At 34.6% G+C, this 17,982-nt stretch overlaps 3 protein-coding genes across 3 annotated transcripts; 2 read left to right on the top strand and 1 right to left on the bottom strand.

Annotated features, from left to right (window-relative positions):
• Positions 1-3,850: 3,850 nt before the first annotated feature.
• Positions 3,851-4,609, top strand: PSAK (photosystem I subunit K). Its single transcript, XM_021431157.1, has 3 exons — positions 3,851-4,077; positions 4,182-4,262; positions 4,334-4,609. Exons 1-3 carry the CDS (start codon positions 3,997-3,999, stop codon positions 4,559-4,561), a joined length of 390 nt encoding a protein of 129 aa, XP_021286832.1. The 5' UTR covers positions 3,851-3,996; the 3' UTR covers positions 4,562-4,609.
• Positions 4,610-6,341: 1,732 nt separating this feature from the next.
• LOC110417934 (DNA damage-binding protein 1) lies at positions 6,342-14,782 on the top strand. The gene is made up of 19 exons (XM_021430538.2): positions 6,342-6,663; positions 6,890-6,938; positions 7,091-7,150; positions 7,240-7,331; positions 7,882-7,933; positions 8,070-8,132; positions 8,242-8,291; positions 8,718-8,793; positions 9,193-9,402; positions 9,514-9,620; positions 9,774-9,882; positions 10,594-10,794; positions 10,892-11,107; positions 11,382-11,492; positions 11,766-12,041; positions 12,330-12,604; positions 13,151-13,499; positions 13,601-13,885; positions 14,033-14,782. Exons 1-19 carry the CDS (start codon positions 6,560-6,562, stop codon positions 14,612-14,614), a joined length of 3,267 nt encoding a protein of 1,088 aa, XP_021286213.1. The 5' UTR covers positions 6,342-6,559; the 3' UTR covers positions 14,615-14,782.
• A 712-nt stretch (positions 14,783-15,494) lies between these two features.
• Positions 15,495-17,208, bottom strand: EDA35 (temperature sensing protein-like protein). Its single transcript, XM_021430993.1, has 2 exons — positions 17,099-17,208; positions 15,495-16,683 (listed from the first exon to the last, which is right to left on the bottom strand). Exon 2 carries the CDS (start codon positions 16,638-16,640, stop codon positions 15,636-15,638), a length of 1,005 nt encoding a protein of 334 aa, XP_021286668.1. The 5' UTR covers positions 16,641-16,683; positions 17,099-17,208; the 3' UTR covers positions 15,495-15,635.
• Positions 17,209-17,982: the final 774 nt, after the last annotated feature.

The raw sequence follows: 17,982 nt of genomic DNA on the forward strand, positions 1-17,982 counted from the left end.
CTATCAACTGCATCCCTTTAAACACCTAGGTTTGGTTTTTGTAACACATTCTCTTGGTGAAAATGGTGAAAATCACTTCATCTGGAGGTGTAGTTTTCTAAATACATTACAATTCAAGAACAAAGTAGGATTCGTGGATGGAAGCATAAAGAAACCAAATGTTAACTCTATAGATTTCTAGTTGTGGATGCAATGTAAAGCAATAGTGTTGTCGTGGATGATGAATGCACTAGCTAAAGAGATCCAAGGAAGCGTTGCCCATGTTGACACCGCAAGTGAAGTTTGGTTGGACTTGGAAGAATGCTTCACTTAAGGGATTACTCCTAGAGTTTATGAGTTGAAACATGTCGTTGCTCTCCTCCAGCAAAAGAAGCCCCTAATTTCCTCATATTATGGAAAATTGAAAGTTGTTTAGGGTGAGTTACAATCTTCTAACCCAATTCCTGTGTGCACGTGCAATTGTACTTGTGGTGCAGCCAAGAAGGTTTAGATCATGAGGAAAGAAGAAAAGGTAAATGATTTTTAATGGGTCTTGATGACAGCTTCTCCACCATTCGGTCTCAGGTACTAAGCATCGAACCACTACCATTCATTGGTCGAGCATATGCTGTTGCTGCAAAGGATGAAAAACAAAGGTTAGTCGTCATTGCTAGGACACCCATCATTGAGGCAATAGTGCTGATGGCAAAGAACACTTGAGGTGGACAAATAAGGGTTGCAAATCAAATCAGAGAAAAGACTCAAGAGACATAAGTTGGTGGGAATAGTGGAAGCAGTAGCGATGGGAATTTGTGTTGCACCACTACCACAAGATGACCCACACACGTGAACACTGTTATGCACTAAATTGGGTATCCTTCTTGGTGGTGCAAACCACAAAATTGCATTGAAAATCAAGGACGAAGACAAGGAGCAAGTCAAGGCAATGGTGCATTGTCATCACACACAAAGACACCATGGGTGGGTCTTTCACAACAAATGTCAAAAACGAATCTCTTTTAATTTTAGGCTTGTCAAGTACACAACACCAACAGCTGATGGCTTTATTTGAGACATAAACCCCCGTCTTCTACAAATATGGTGGCAGCAAACTCCATAAATGATAATTTTTCTGGTAAAACTGCATTTACAGTACCTTGGGCCATTGATACAAGGGCCACCGATCATATCACTTGTTAGATTGAGATAATATCCAATGTGGTAAAAAATCCTAACATACCTTCAGTTGAGATTCCTAATGGAGAGACAATTGATGTGTCGGCCTTAGGGCAAGTGATCCTTAGCCAAAGTTTGGTTCTGAATAATGTCTTTGGCGTACTAGAGTTTCGTTATAATTTGATATTAGTGACACAACTGACAAAGGACTTGAATTGTATTATGATATTTTGGCTTGATTTTTGTGTGATACAAGACTTACATTGGAGTAAACTGATTGGAGTGGATAAAGCGAGGAAAGGCTCATTTCTTGGAATCCATGAGGTGAGGCATGGCACTAGTGGCAAACGGGCAATGGAATGCAAGTTTATGGCATTGTCGATTGAGACATCTACTAGTTCATCGATTCTTTGTGATTCCAAACTTATCTTGTTACTTTGATACTCAGAAACATTTATTTTGTGATGCATGCTACAAAGCAAAACAAATGCGATTACCTTTTCCTGTTCACACAAATAAAATTAATTGCATTTTTCAATTGATTCATTGTGATATCTAAGGTCCATATCACACTCAATCTTATTCAGGAGCATATTATTTTCTTACCATTATAGATGATTACAATTGAGTCATTTGGGTTTATCTCATGAAAGTCAAGTCTAAAACAATAAAATATTTACTTCATTTATTCCATTGGGTGAAGAATCAGTTTAATTTGACAGTTTAGATTCTACGAACTGACAATGGTATTGACTTATATCCAAATAATTTAGTTCCTTGATTTTGAAAATTTATTCAATTTAATCCCTCCCCTTAATGACATTAAATTTTATCATTAAAAAGGATGACGTCAATGTTGACGTGGCACATTTTGATGATGTAACATCAATGTAATGACGTGGCAATACCATGTGGCAATGTTGATGTGGCATTAACATGTTGACATATCAATGTCACGCGATAAATAAAAAAAAAATTAAAAATTTATGTCACGTCATAGGGATTAAATTGAATAAAAATATATAGTACAAAGACTAAATTAGATAAATTTAAGATGTTGATGAATTAAATTGAAAAAAAAATTAAAAATATAAATATTTATATAAATTATTGATATACTTGTTAATAAGCTAAATATTTAAGTGTAAAATATTTATAGTATTAAAAAATATATATTTTTTTTCATAAAAAAAATTATACTTAAAGTTAAATTTAGATAAATAACTTGTATTATATTAAAATAAAATAATATAAAATGACTAAATAAATTTTTTTTCTTCTATTTTTTTTCTCCTTAAACTTCTAAGTCTTTCAAGTTTTGTCAAGTTTTGTCACCTGGACCACATGCTGATATCGATAATTCCCTCTTCTATATGCAAACAGAAAACAAGACAATGTATATAAAATGTGGAACTGAAAACTAGACCATCTAAGTAAAATGTGTCAACCCAATGAGGAGCAAATAATAGAATCTAAATCTAACAAGGATGTCATTAGAGCAGAATACATGAAAAAAGAGTAGCACTGATTGGGACTCTTCTCTACAGGTCTCTGAAAGAGCACCCAACCGTATCTAGATGTCTGGAAAAAGGGTCTCTTTTCTCCCTTAATGCCTCCTTCGATGTCGAGGGAGCTTTATTAGTGGTGAGAATGCCATGATGGCGTACCTACACCCAACTCTTTCAAATTCCACGAATTCGAATTTAATCCAACGAATATTATGCGTTTAATAATATCATGGGAAATGTCAGACCAATCTCTTTCTTCCTTATTTCCCAAAGCTTGTTGCACAGCCAACATCCTCCCTTGAAAAAAAATCTGTCAAAATCTTGTGTATGATAATTTTAACATAGATTAATGAGGTATATATATAATTATTAAATTTCTAATTCTAATTAATTAATAATATATTATATTACAATTTAATTAAAATTGTGTTATAACTTAAAATCCTCCCTCTGCCCCTATACTTTAATAGAACGTATTCATTTTAAATTAAATCTCTTTCTTTTTTGATTTGTTTATTTTGTCCTTTTATTTTTATATAATTGAATTACTTAACTACAAAATCCATTTTCTAGAACGCCAAAGAACACTCTCGTTCTCACGTGTAGATTTCTTTCCCTTTCTTTGATTTTTAAAGTCAGGGGCCAGTGTACCTAATTCCATGTTGACATAATCATGTGTTTTGTACATGATAATTAGGTCCAAGATTCAAAACGTAAGCTTAGCTGATTAATATGTTATGTTGAACTACTGAAATATAAATAATTTATATATATTTAAAATTATATTACATTGAATTAATCGTATTATATTTATATAATTATTAATACTCTAATATCATAGATGATAAGGTTACAACATGAATTCAAAACTATAAACTCAACCACTTATTTTCCGAATTTTTAAAAGAAAATAAAAATTAAATACGAAGCTGATGCTTAACTCCAATGGTTGAAACAATTGGCCACGAAAAGAAGGGAAAATGAAAGAGAATTGTAGAAAAATGACATCTTTTAAGTCTTTAACTATTTAACTGTAGCAGTTCCAGCTCAGCATATATGCAAAACCATCAATCTTTAAGAAAAGGAAAAACTGCAGCCTTATCCAAATGAGAAAGAACCCAATGGAGCACTGCCAAGTCATCGACAAGTATCAAAGTGTATCCAATTCTGGCTTTCTAAAGCCACAAATTGCTCATGTGGCTCCAGGGGTCTGCTAGGTTGATGTTCTCTTTTAAACCCAAAGTGAAAAGAAAAAATCATCAGAGAATCAAACTAGAAACAGAGGGAGAGAAACTGCATCTGATTATCATTTCTTCTGCTTTGAGATTAGCAAATGGCTGCCACTGCAATGACCACTCTCCCTCAGTTCAGTGGGCTAAGACCCAGAATTTCTGCAGCTCCGGTTAGGAGCCTGGTTAGTGATTCTTTCAACTTGGTTTTTCTGGTTTTGTAGGTTTAATATGAACTTTCAGTTTATAAGTCTTGCTAGTTTAAAAAAAAATTGTGTGGAAAACGCAGGCAGCGGTTCAGCCAATGAGGCGCAAGGGGAAGGGAGCTTTGGGTGCTCGCTGTGGTTACATTGGTTCTCCCACAAATTTGGTGAGGATTTCATTGATTGTTTTCAGATCTCTTTAGTTCTTGATTGACTGATATTTGGGGTGTTGGGACAGATAATGGTGACAACAACAAGCCTTATGCTCTTTGCTGGGAGATTTGGGTTGGCTCCCTCGGCAAACAGGAAGGCCACTGCTGGGCTGAAGCTCGAAGCATGGGACTCCGGGTTGCAGACTGGTGACCCTGCTGGTTTTACTCTCGCAGACACCTTGGCTTGTGGCTCTGTTGGCCACATTATTGGTGTTGGGATTGTTCTTGGCCTTAAGAACATTGGTGCTCTGTAAAAATTAAAAAATAAAATAAAATTTAAGCACTGTTTTTTTTAATTTGAACCAAGCTTCTCGATTTTATTTTATTGATATTTTTTTCATAATTTTACGTTACATATCTCCTCACAGTCTCGAGCCACAACAATTTGAAGAAGCAATTAAGAATCTCCATGATCATAAGCAAATTTAGCTTGCTGCTTACATGCATTGGTTTCATGATGGTTATGTTGAAGAAAAAAAAATTAAAAAAAAATAAAGGAAAATTGAAGAGAAAGGAAATATGGGCTTCCAATTAAATCAGCCGACATGTATTTGGTCTCTTGGGCCAACTGCCCATTAGACATTGGAGGTTTTGGATCGAGTTTGTGGCTTTTTTTTTTTGTAATAATTAAATAAAACATAAAATTTAAATTCAAATTGAATACATTAGAAGACTAAATTAAAATTTGAAGAAGTTTAAATATATATATTTATTGAAAAATAGAAATAAAGTTTTTGATGTTTAATAAGCAGTGATATAATTACATATATAAAATACTTTTAATTAATTTTTTATATATTTTCAATATTCTTATTAAATATGATTAATCTATTAATTTTATTTTTAAAATTAATTTTTTTGAATATTTAAAAAAACAAAACTTTTTGAATTCCATCTAAAAAATTTATTTAAATTTTATCATAAATTTCAACTGTAGAATGTTGTAAACTCACATTTTCAATTTAAAAGATAGATTTGATAGGTGGTCGAAAATTCATATTTATATAATTAATATTCGTATAGGGAAATGACTCTTACATTAGTTTGAGTCCATCTTGACTTTTATATGTTTTATGGATCTCACATAAGTAAAAATCTAGATCTACTCTTATACTATTTATCATGAATTCACATTTTTAACTTAAAAAATATATTTGATTAATAATGAAAGTCTTATATTTATATACTTAAGACTCACTTTATCTTAAAATTCATGACATATAGTATGGATCCTATTATGCAAATATCCTCATTTTTAACTCTTAAATAGATACGAGTTGATACATTCAAATTAATATTTAAGAACAAGTCGTTCAATTTGGAAAAAATTTTAACAAAAAAACATTTTAAATATTATATTTGGAAATTGAAATTACTAGTACTTTAATTATTTGTTTTAAAATTTGTAATCTAATTTAACAATTAAAAGATTATAACGGATGAATGCGTATTAGTGTACTTTTTCTTTTTTGTTCTTAGATGTGTGTTTATTTTTAAATTTTATAAAAATGAAGATAAAATTTTTGAATTTTATATATTTTATATTAAAATTTAAAAATTTTTATATTATAAATAAAAAATAAATTTATTATTATAACAATGTATTATAAATTTTAATATAATGTAAATTCTCAAAAAATATAAAAATATCAAGTATTTAGAATACAAAAAAACTTCATATTTTATAATATAAAATATCTCAACAAATGAATTATAGAATAATTATTCATTCATTTTGTCTCTAAATATTTATTTTTTTTAAATTTTTTTAAAAATAAAAATAAAAATTTTGAATTTGACATACGTTATATTAAAATTTTAAAATTTTTTAATAATACAAATATTCAAAAACTTTTTAATATGAGAAAGTACATAATTATTTGAAAACTAAATTTATAATATAAAAATAAAAATATTAGGTATCTAAATAGGAGAAAAGAACTTTTGAACATTTCAAAAAAGGAAATAAATAAATAAAATACTAAAAGAGTATATATTTTATAAAAATAATTAAATCTAAAAATGAAAAAAAAAAAGAAAATGTAAAAGGTATAGTGCTACTAGAAACGATGGAAGCCATGACGTGTTACCTAAATACCGTGTCTGCAGCACCGGCGCCACTGTAACAAAGAAGCGAAGCCGCTTAAGGAAGAAAGCTGAGCTTCGCAACCTTTCCAGAAGCAAAGCCAGTCGGGACAGACTTACCCTAGGGCTTCCCCCCTTTCAACCAGAGATCTGCGGGAAGAGGAAAAATGAGTGTATGGAACTACGTGGTGACGGCGCACAAGCCTACCAACGTTACTCACTCTTGCGTCGGCAACTTCACCAGCCCTCAAGAGCTCAATCTCATCATTGCGTATGTCTGCTTCCCGACCCCCCTCTCTTTCTTTTTTCCATTCTGATTATCTTTGCCCTAATTTTCACTTCTCGAATTTTTTTTCTTTATTTGTTTATTTTTCGATAATACAAGAGCTAGGGCTTTAACGTAGCTGTGCAGTTTCGGTTTTTATTGATTAATAGCGAGGAATTTGAGTCCAGCAGCTTATAATTACTAATTCGATTAAGTATTCTTCTGCTTTCAGGAAATGTACTCGGATTGAAATCCATTTGCTTACTCCTCAAGGATTGCAGGTGTCTAGTTTAATTTCTGGTTGGAGATGAAATAACATATGAAAATTAGTGGCTTTTCTTATTTCTTTTCACTGCAAAATGAGAGATGGTTCTTTTGTCTTTCCTGGTTAGGAAAAAAATAAATTTTGAGAATTGCATTTTTCATGTTTCAGCCGATGTTAGATGTGCCAATATATGGAAGAATTGCAACACTTGAACTTTTCCGTCCACACGTGAGTAAATATCTTTGTTATTCTAAATATTCTTTCAGACTCGACCTAGATAATATTTGATTTAGTATAAGTTGAGCATTTTGTAACAGGGTGAAGCACAGGATTTTCTGTTTATTGCAACAGAGCGATACAAGTTCTGTGTTCTTCAATGGGATGCTGAGACATCCGAGCTTATTACGAGGTTTGAAAAATGAAAAAAAATATGTTTTACGTACATATTTTCTTATGGTTCATTTGCTCATCCTTCAACTTGTAAGACTTGATTTGTGCATACTTTATGTTATAGCACTCAATTTGCCCTGAACTATCAGTTTTGGCATCTAACTCACATAGGTTTCTCTTGTGGGACTATTGTTTTTGTTTGTTTTAATTTCCTAAATTTTGGTATGATTTTTCATGGTGGTGCTAATAACAAACTACATCACATCTGTTTATGAAGTTAGACAGAGGTGATCTGTACTGTGTATGAAGCCGTGGGGAATTTATCTCATATGTCTGCTGTGTGATTCTTGTTAAATTACTATTTATGTTAAGAAAGAGAGGAAAAGGTGGAAGACAACAGTGGTCCATCTTCTTTCATAGATTGTCTATTGTGGTTGTTCTTTTCTTCAAAGTCTTCTTCTGTTGATGCAATTTGGGCCATGATGATGTCTATAAGAATTTGTGGGGTGTGTTTCTGATTTTCTTTGAGCAATGTTCTTGGAGCTAAGATCATAGGCTGTTACCTGCAGGGCAATGGGGGATGTTTCAGACCGTATTGGTCGACCCACAGACAATGGACAGGTAATTATTGTTTATTTCAAAGTGATTCTTGTGGTGGGTACAAATGTTTCTCAACAATGCAAAGTTTATTTTTCGTTGCACCCTTCAGAAAAATTCTTTTCATTGACTCCTTCCCCCTTCTTTCCATTTTCTACAGATTGGCATAATAGATCCTGATTGTAGGTTAATTGGACTCCATCTATATGATGGGCTTTTTAAGGTATGCACACTTGGTGCAGCAAATTCCAACTCCAAGCCTATATAATTTGTTGTTCACTATTCTCATTTCCTGAGACAGTTGTACATCATATTTTTTGTGGTTTTCTCAGGTTATTCCTTTTGATAATAAAGGGCAACTCAAAGAAGCATTTAATATAAGGTATTCTTCTTCTTCTTCTTCTTCTTCTTCTGTTTTTCTTTTCTCCAGTCATTCCAATCAATACAAGGTTCTTTTTTAGTAAGTAAAGAGATTGGTTATGATCCTAACCAAGTGTAAATAGTAGATGCTGGATGAACCACAGTTTTGGTAATCCCTAAATAAAATTTTTCTTACGTACTGCTTCACTTTTGTTGCAATAAATGTTTATCATAGATTAAATGCTGCAGTAGTTCAAATTAGTTTTGGTCCATGGCTTATATTTCAATAAACATCTGATTGTTTCTTTATATTACCTCTTTCGGCACTGTCAATAAATCTTTTAACTGATCAAAACAAAGTTATTATGTTCAATTAAAAGAGCATTAGATATTTGTTTGAATTGGTGTCCTTGATTTTACTTCGGTATGACTGCTATTTGTTTTTCAGGCTTGAGGAACTTCAAGTTTTGGACATCAAGTTTCTATATGGTTGCTCAAAGCCTACAATCGTAGTTTTATACCAGGTCTCAATTTTCTTTCTAAATGCATATCTTTATTCTAGATTTGTGCATTATCTCTTTCTTTCTTTCCTTTTTTAACATTTTCCAAGTTTAGGCACAAAACTTTTAAATTTTATTGCCTTGAGCTAAGACTTCTTTAAGTAATCTGAGCTTAGCTAAAAATAATAAAAGGAAATAGCAGTAATTGGTGCTTGAATTTTACAATAGGGAAGTAATTTGATTTGGTTTTTGCCTGTAATTAAGCTTGAGTCAGTAGGATATTGTCATTTTGTTAGCTGTATTTGTTGTTAATGGTCTAGTTCTCTTGCATTTATTTCATGTATTGTATTTTATGATGTAAACAACACAGATACACCGGGATAATTGTTTCTGTTGCCTTTTATTTTGTGCTCTTTCTTACAGGACAATAAAGATGCACGTCACGTTAAAACATATGAGGTTGCTCTAAAGGAGAAGGACTTTGTTGAGGGACCATGGTCCCAAAACAATCTTGACAATGGAGCTGATTTACTCATACCTGTACCCCCACCTCTCTGTGGTGTCCTTATTATTGGAGAAGAAACAATTGTCTATTGCAGTGCCAATGCATTCAAAGCAATCCCAATCAGACCTGTAGGTCACCTATTGACTTACTGCTTGATTTTTATAAGTTCTCTAAAGGATCTTTACAGTAATTCCTTGTAGATTTGACATTTCTTGCTGATATTTGATGTGTGCTTCTAGTCAATTACAAAAGCCTATGGAAGAGTTGATGCTGATGGCTCTCGGTATTTGCTTGGCGATCATGCTGGCCTTCTTCACCTGCTTGTCATAACCCATGAGAAAGAAAAGTGAGTGAGCTTTCATTCTTCTTTCAAATGTTTGTCATTGAACAGTAGAATATATTTTGTGATTGAAAGAGCATATCAAAGCTTGCTTTGGTTCTAGACAGGGTGCATTACTGGGGCATTCTTAAGAATATGTTTTTCATATGCATCTTGCAGGGTTACTGGGCTCAAAATCGAACTCTTGGGAGAAACTTCCATTGCATCCACAATATCATATCTTGATAACGCATTTGTCTATATTGGCTCAAGTTATGGAGATTCACAGGTATGGTAGACATGAATATTACTTTGACTTGTTTGTCCTATAAAGCTATCTCATGATACATTTGTTATCTCTGAACTTTTTGAGTTTAATTTTGTACTGTTTTCCCAAGATACATGTATGAAATAACTTATATGTTATGAGTGTGACCTTAGTTCAATTAAGTGAAACTACTTTCTAGTTAGTTTATGCTATATGTGCTATTACCATTATAACATTCAATATATTTACCAAAAATAAACTGAGGGGTCAAGAAGGGGTCACAAGTTGATAATTATATGGAATACTCTACTCTCAAATCTGAAGGGTTGATGTAATTGAAAAACGTGAGGTTTTTAGGGAGTTATGATACTCATGCTCACTTCCAAACTCTCTCCCCCCTCCCTTATAGAAAACTCCCAAACAAATTAGAAAGAAAAAACCCTTTACTCTCTTTCGATCTACTCTTCTACTCTCCCTCTATCCATACACACTGTAAGAGTAATATTCCTCTCAATTGAAGAACACTTTCCAATGCCCTAAGGATGTTGTCTTATGTTGGCTCCTCATGGACCTGCTTGATACGATGCAGATGTAAGTGAAGTGTCATATGTGATCACATACTTGTATGTAAATATTTGATGACAAGGCTGCTTGACCCATGCTTTTCACCTCGTCATCATTATAATGTCATTTGTGATAATGTATTGACATTCTGTTATGGTATCAATGCAGCTGATAAAGTTAAATCTACAACCTGATGCAAAAGGTTCATATGTAGAAGTTTTGGAGAGGTATGTCAATTTGGGGCCTATTGTTGACTTTTGTGTGGTTGACCTTGAGAGGCAAGGGCAGGGTCAAGTTGTAACTTGCTCTGGAGCTTATAAGGATGGTTCCCTTCGCATAGTTCGAAATGGAATAGGAATCAATGAACAGGTCCATCTTGTGTTTTAAGGAATTTCTTTACGCTTAATAGAGTTAACCTTTTTATATTCACATAACTTATATGTTGTTGCATTTATGCATGTTATAGGCCTCAGTAGAACTTCAAGGTATCAAAGGAATGTGGTCTTTGAGATCCTCTACAGATGATCCATTTGACACCTTCCTGGTTGTTAGTTTTATTAGTGAGACACGCATTTTGGCAATGAATCTTGAGGATGAGTTGGAAGAAACAGAGATTGAGGGATTTAATTCTCAAGTGCAGACATTGTTCTGCCATGATGCTGTTTACAATCAACTTGTACAGGTGAGAGCTTTTGCCATCAAATTGGCAGCAATCATTGCATGAGCATACAGTAGGTGAAGTTTATTTGTGTAATGTTGCTGTTTTTATTTAAGCCAGTGTTAGCATCTATATACTCTAGCTTTTCCTTTTTGTAGTTTTACTTGCCCTGTGGATAGAGTTTTATGAGATGATCACTAGCTCATATGATTTGCTTGTTGATAGTAAGAGCAAGCAATATGTTTATGACAAATAAATATTATATGTACTTCATGCCAACTGATGAGAATCATGGCAGGTCACTTCAAGCTCTGTGAGGCTGGTGAGTTCAATATCTAGAGAGCTACGGCATGAATGGAATGCTCCACCTGGGTATTCAGTCAATGTTGCCACTGCTAATGCCACCCAGGTACTCTTTCCTATCCCTTTCTAAAATGTCGAGACTGGCTGTTTTGTTTTTATGTAGGTTTCAAAACATGTTCATACAAACAAATGCCTTTTTCGTATCTCTTTCTAATGATAATAATCTTTCCTATTTCTTCCTAATGATAATTTTGTCCTTTTTTGAGATGGTTTTACAATGGAAAGGCTTGATGTAAATCTTCTTCTACCTTTCTACTCTTTACAAATGCTTCTTGTATAAGGGACTTGTAGTTAAGTCTTTGCATTGTTTGTATTTCAGGTTTTACTAGCAACAGGGGGTGGTCATTTGGTTTATCTGGAAATTGGTGATGGCACATTGACACAAGTAAAACATGTGCAGCTGGAGTATGAAATCTCATGTCTTGACATTAACCCCATTGGTGAGAACTCTAATTACAGTCAGCTGGCTGCAGTTGGAATGTGGACAGATATAAGTGTGAGGATATTTTCACTCCCTGACCTGAATCTCATCACAAAGGAGCAATTGGGAGGAGAGATTATTCCTCGTTCTGTTCTTCTTTGCTCCTTTGAAGGGGTATGAGTTTATTTGATGTTTCTTCAGCTTTAATCTTATCTCACTGATTTGTTTAGCTTCTCTTATGATGTGTGTGATATTGCTAAGTGTTTTAATGTTGGCCTAGCTGCAAAGCAATACATTGATTATTCATCTCAGACTTGCTTAATAAGAGCACTGCAGTTAAGACCCTGTTGGCCATGTGGAACTATGATATTTCGCATTTGTCTTTCTGTGTTCTTGATTCCATACATTGTAGTTAACTATGTTGTCATACCAATGTTTAAAGTCATTTTGTTCCTTTTGCAGATCTCTTACTTGTTGTGTGCCCTTGGAGATGGTCATCTTCTAAATTTTCAATTGAACATGAGTAGCGGTGAGTTAACAGATAGGAAAAAGGTTTCTCTTGGGACCCAGCCCATAACGCTTCGTACTTTCTCCTCTAAGAATACCACCCATGTATTTGCTGCATCTGATAGGCCAACTGTCATTTATAGTAGTAACAAGAAACTACTCTACAGCAATGTCAATCTGAAGGAAGTCAGTCATATGTGCCCTTTTAACTCTGCTGCTTTTCCAGATAGGTATGCTTCTCCTATTCGTTCTCTTAGATCTGTTTTTTATAACTTGAAAGGAAAAGATTTTTCTCTCTTTATATTGGTTCGTTTGAAGTTCTGTATATCCTTAGACCAAGTTATTTTTACCCATAATTCAGAAGGTTTTGCATGCAAAATTAAGCTTTGCTGCAGTGCATATGACAGAGGCTAACAGACTAATATTATTACTCTGAAATTTGGTGCTCAGAAGTGTCTAAATTTACGTTGTTTGATCATACTGCGTAGTTTCTCTCAGTAATGAGGTAAACTTGTATAAGAAACATGTGTATAGCAGTTATTATTCATAATATGTAATACCTTCTGCTTCTGCAATTCATTGACATGTAATACTAGCTCCAGTCTGAATTAACCTATTGAAGGTCAATTTCTGTAGCATTAGTGCTCTAATGACCAGATACTTGCATTGATTGGTTTGGAAGTTTAGTGCTGGCAGATAAGCTTTTTGCTATTTAGAGTTCTTTCTTTAAGACATACTTGGGTTAAGAGTACTTATTACTGTATTTCTTTCACCAGCCTTGCCATTGCAAAAGAAGGTGAACTTACTATTGGCACTATTGATGATATCCAGAAGCTTCACATTCGCTCTATCCCACTCGGGGAGCATGCTCGTCGCATCTGCCATCAGGAACAATCTCGGACCTTTGCAATATGTAGTTTGAAAAACCAGCCTAGTGCTGATGAATCTGAAATGCATTTTATCCGCTTGCTAGATGATCAAACCTTTGAGTTTATTTCGACCTACCCTCTTGATACTTTTGAGTATGGTTGCTCCATACTGAGCTGTTCATTTTCGGATGATCCTAATGTATATTATTGTGTGGGGACTGCATATGTTTTGCCAGAAGAAAATGAGCCGACTAAGGTGTCATTTCATTCTTGTTTTTTACTCTTTTTGGTTTTTGTTTTTAAATCAAAAGCTTTCATGTGAAAATTTCTAATTCCAATGTTTAACTTTCTTCACAGGGCCGAATATTGGTGTTCATTGTTGAAGATGGGAAGTTACAGCTTATTGCTGAAAAGGAAACTAAGGGGGCAGTTTACTCTCTAAGTGCTTTCAACGGCAAACTACTGGCTGCAATTAATCAAAAAATCCAGCTGTACAAGTGGATGCTTCGGGAGGATGGCACCCGGGAGCTGCAATCTGAATGCGGACATCATGGCCACATACTTGCCCTCTATGTACAAACTCGTGGGGATTTCATTGTTGTTGGTGATCTGATGAAATCAATATCCTTGTTAATCTACAAAGTAATTAGGCTTCCGAAACACTCTACTAAGTCTTCACGTGCAATCATGCTTATTTTTCTGTTTGTGTGCATTTCTTGGCTTCATCGCCAATGATTTAGATTTCAAACCCCTTCTGTTCTAACTAATTGGTGCACAATTTGATTACAGCACGAAGAAGGTGCAATTGAGGAACGAGCCCGTGACTATAATGCTAACTGGATGTCAGCTGTTGAGATTCTTGATGATGACATCTATCTTGGTGCTGAAAACAACTTCAACCTCTTCACAGTTCGGAAGAACAGTGAAGGCGCTACTGATGAGGAACGGGGCCGTCTTGAGGTGGTTGGTGAGTACCACATTGGGGAATTTGTCAACCGATTCCGTCATGGTTCCCTTGTTATGCGATTGCCAGATTCTGATGTAGGCCAGATTCCAACTGTTATTTTTGGCACCGTTAACGGTGTCATCGGTGTCATTGCTTCACTTCCTCATGAGCAGTATGCCTTTTTGGAGAAGCTCCAATCGAACTTAAGAAAGGTAATAAAGGGCGTCGGAGGGCTGAGCCATGAGCAATGGAGATCATTCAACAACGAGAAGAAAACTGTGGAAGCCAAAAACTTTCTGGATGGTGATTTGATCGAATCATTCCTTGATCTGAGCCGTGGTAAGATGGAGGAGATTTCCAAGGCAATGAGTGTTTCAGTGGAGGAGCTTTCCAAGAGAGTTGAGGAACTGACGAGGTTGCATTGATACGTTGTTGAATCTAATTTTTTATTCTTTGTTTGGCCATATTTAGAGACCCTTGTTATTGGCATGTGTAGAAGAAGATTTGCATTTTCTTTGAAAACTGAGATGCGTGTGTATTATAATTTTATCATCTCGTTGTTCATATGACATTTCTTTTGCCCTTGATGACCACTCCCATAGCTATTGATTTGGCAGTTCACAAGGACCTCCATCTCTTTGGCTCTCTCCTAAAATTCTCTACATCCGAATTCGGATCATCTTTGTACTTTTTCATTTTGTTTTTGGGAGTTTTTATCTTTGATATTTAGCCTTGTCGCAAGATTATTAACCTAATCTTATCTTTCCTGTTCGATTTTAAAAGCGTGTTTGACGTAGTCTGTTTTAACATTATTAACATTTATAACTTTTTTAAGATCTTTTTATTTATCTGGTGTGGAATTGAAATACTTTATTTATGTTTTGTCTTTAAAAAGCACATCAAAATTCTTTAACCGTAATTGCAATGAATTTCAAATTGAAAAATGTTAAAAAAGGTTCTTTTTTGGAGAAAATGTAGAGAGTTTGATGTCTGGCTTTCGACTGCCTTGGCACGTTATATTCTCAACGCACGCAAGCACCATTAGATGTAGTCTCCAAACAGGCTTGCTTGTCCTTCAAATGTTTGAAAACTTCCTTCGCAGAAGCAGATGAAGCAGTAACAAAGTAGAAGAGAAAGATAGCTCCATCACTGCGTAGTATCAAAATTATCTTGAATCTGTTTTTGCTTAGTCAGTTTGTCACAGGCGGCATTGCAGAGCGGTTGAAGTATGCTACGCCTTCCATCAGACCAGCCATAGATAATCAAAAAGGGTGAACATGAACAAGGAAAGTCACACCTGTTAGAAGCTCATAATAAGAACCCAAAATTTTGCAGTTCCCAAATAACAAAGTAGAAGTTCTGGATCATGCATTTGACTAGGTGATACATGTCTTGGGAGGAATGACAATTACAACATCAACATCGAAAACTCAAAAATGAATGTCCTCAAGCTCCTGCTTCAGGAGACCTGGTTTGTCGCTGCAATTCTTCATCAGCATTTCTCAGGAATTGGTCCCAGCCGCTCCCGGGGCTAGTATCCAAGTAATCATATGGAACCGCTGTCTTCAAACCTGGCCGAACAGCACATTGGCTCTCTACAATTCTGAAGTCCAAGCAATCTCCTTCTCTCGGTTTTTGCTCCAATTCCTCCCAGGTAAACAGCAGAGGCAGTGTAAATGCACCCCAAGGATTGAAATCCAACAACTTGACACGCTCATCCTTTGTAACATAAACATCAAATGTGTAATCTTCTGATTCAAATTGTAGCCTCAGCTTGTCATTGAAGAATTCTTTAATCAACATTTCAAGATCATTTTTCTTCTCACAAAGAACAGGATAAAATGTAGTGACCTCCCGCTGTGAAACTCCAACAAGGTGCTGGCCCTGGACAAAGCAACGGAATTCCATTTCTGGTCGTAGAGATGGATACCACTTCCGAAGGGCAAGGAAGAAATTTGGGGGTCTTGACATGGTTTTGTCACTGCATGAATCATATGCATGGCATAAATCATGGGTTAAGGAGTCAGATGACCGAAGCAAGAGAGCAATCTCGCTGAATGTAGCACAACGGAGAGTCCCAGATGTGCTTATCCATGCAGAGTCCTTTGGTGCACTCCAATTCAACTTAGGAAAGACTGCTCCTCCTACGGTTTCAATCGACTCCTTAATCTTCAACTCAAGTTCGGGGAAAGAAGGGGGCACTGAAGGTTCTGCTTCATCTCCAGATCCTTCTGACACTTGATAGTCTTCTTCCTCTTCAGGATTATGAATCCTATTGGGCAAGGCATCCTCATTTGAGATGGAAACAGGGAGCAGAAATGGTCCAGAATCATCAAGCAGGTACTGGACAAAAGATTCAGGAAGCTCATGAATGAGGGTTCTAATTGACACTGACTTAAATTTTGGGTACCATTCTTGAATCTGACATCGATTTACTTCTTCTTCCTTCATTGCTGCAATGACGCAGTAGCTGAAGATTTTTCAACTTTGCTATCTGGTGTCAAAAAGCCAATTCAACATGATCAAATTCAGCATCAATGAATTCATATACCATTTCCCTCTAAAAACATTCTCAAACAACAGAAGAAGAGTCACAAATACACGCATACATACATACATACATACATACATAATCAATCGGTTAGAGTGTATTTGATATTAACGAATTAACCAATTAACGAACTAACAAAAGAGAACCATAAAAAGGGTCTATTGAAACACCAAATTTGAGATGAGAAACAACTGAAAATCATGGGAAAGTTTACGATTTAAAGAGGAACCCAGACTCAAATCAATGGTACCTGGCACTAACAAAATAATTCAATCTCTTAGCCATACAATTTTCTCAACCAATATTGTGCTAACCATACTTTGTTTAACAACAATTAATTAAAGAACAAAGAGCTAACCTCCTTTCAGGGTTTTGCAGGCGACGGCAGCAGAAAAGGGGTGCTGGAACGTTTGAGAGACGCTGAAGAGTGCTTGCAGAAGCAGAAGGTGAACGCAGAACACCCTGAAAAATGAAAACGTGATTGGACTTTAGAATCGAAATTGAGATCCAAAAAGAAAATGATTGGGCCATCTAGGTGCCCAGTAATGACTACTCCTGGGCCAAGTATTTGGGCTCAACTCTGGGCCAGATTTTCTGATTATTCAACATTATGTTAATCGTGTATATATATAAAAATATATATTTATATAAAATACATTTTAAAAACTGTTAATAATATTTTACTATATAGTCTAAATGCCTTTAATTTAATCGTATGTATATATATATATATATATAATATTATCAATCCTTGATTTTTCTATTGGTTCCTATTATATATTTTAGACATAAAAAATTAATCAGATTAATCAAATAAATGATCTCTCTAACTAATTAATATCGAAACCCAAAAAACTATTAAATTAATCAAATGATAATCAATTTATACAAATTAATACTCACATTCACAAATGTATCGTTGTCCTTGTTTCTTACCCAATCTTTCTTTCTTTCTTTCTTTCTTTATATTTTTAAAAACGAATTTAGAAGATATATAGCTCGGGTCTTTGGTATCCAAGATTGATTGACATATCTTATCACGATAGAGAAGATTCATGCTCTTTTACTATTTTTCGTTTTGTCATTAATGGCCCATCATAGAAAGCAATTTTCACTAATGCTGGTTCTATTCATCACCAGTGGTAGAGCCAAAAATTTCATGTTTGGGATGAAAATAATGTTTGTAAAATAATTATATTAAAATTTTAATATTTAAAGGGGTAAAATTATAAAATTTATAAA

This window comes from Theobroma umbraticum, unplaced genomic scaffold (genome assembly GCF_002168275.2).
Source record: "Theobroma umbraticum cultivar Fairchild unplaced genomic scaffold, ASM216827v3 scaffold_50.0, whole genome shotgun sequence".
Lineage (NCBI taxonomy): Eukaryota > Viridiplantae > Streptophyta > Magnoliopsida > Malvales > Malvaceae > Theobroma > Theobroma umbraticum.

Excerpts from the sequence above, each read along its gene's own strand:
- PSAK (XM_021431157.1), top strand. The coding sequence starts at position 3,997 with ATGGCTGCCACTGCAATGACCACTCTCCCTCAGTTCAGTGGGCTAAGA. Across the intron at positions 4,078-4,181 it reads CAGCTCCGGTTAGGAGCCTG|GCAGCGGTTCAGCCAATGAG; the intron begins GTTAGTGATTCT and ends TGGAAAACGCAG. Across the intron at positions 4,263-4,333 it reads TTGGTTCTCCCACAAATTTG|ATAATGGTGACAACAACAAG; the intron begins GTGAGGATTTCA and ends GTGTTGGGACAG.
- EDA35 (XM_021430993.1), bottom strand. The coding sequence starts at position 16,640 with ATGAAGGAAGAAGAAGTAAATCGATGTCAGATTCAAGAATGGTACCCA.
- LOC110417934 (XM_021430538.2), top strand. The coding sequence starts at position 6,560 with ATGAGTGTATGGAACTACGTGGTGACGGCGCACAAGCCTACCAACGTT. Across the intron at positions 6,939-7,090 it reads TTACTCCTCAAGGATTGCAG|CCGATGTTAGATGTGCCAAT; the intron begins GTGTCTAGTTTA and ends TTCATGTTTCAG. Across the intron at positions 8,794-9,192 it reads CAATCGTAGTTTTATACCAG|GACAATAAAGATGCACGTCA; the intron begins GTCTCAATTTTC and ends TCTTTCTTACAG.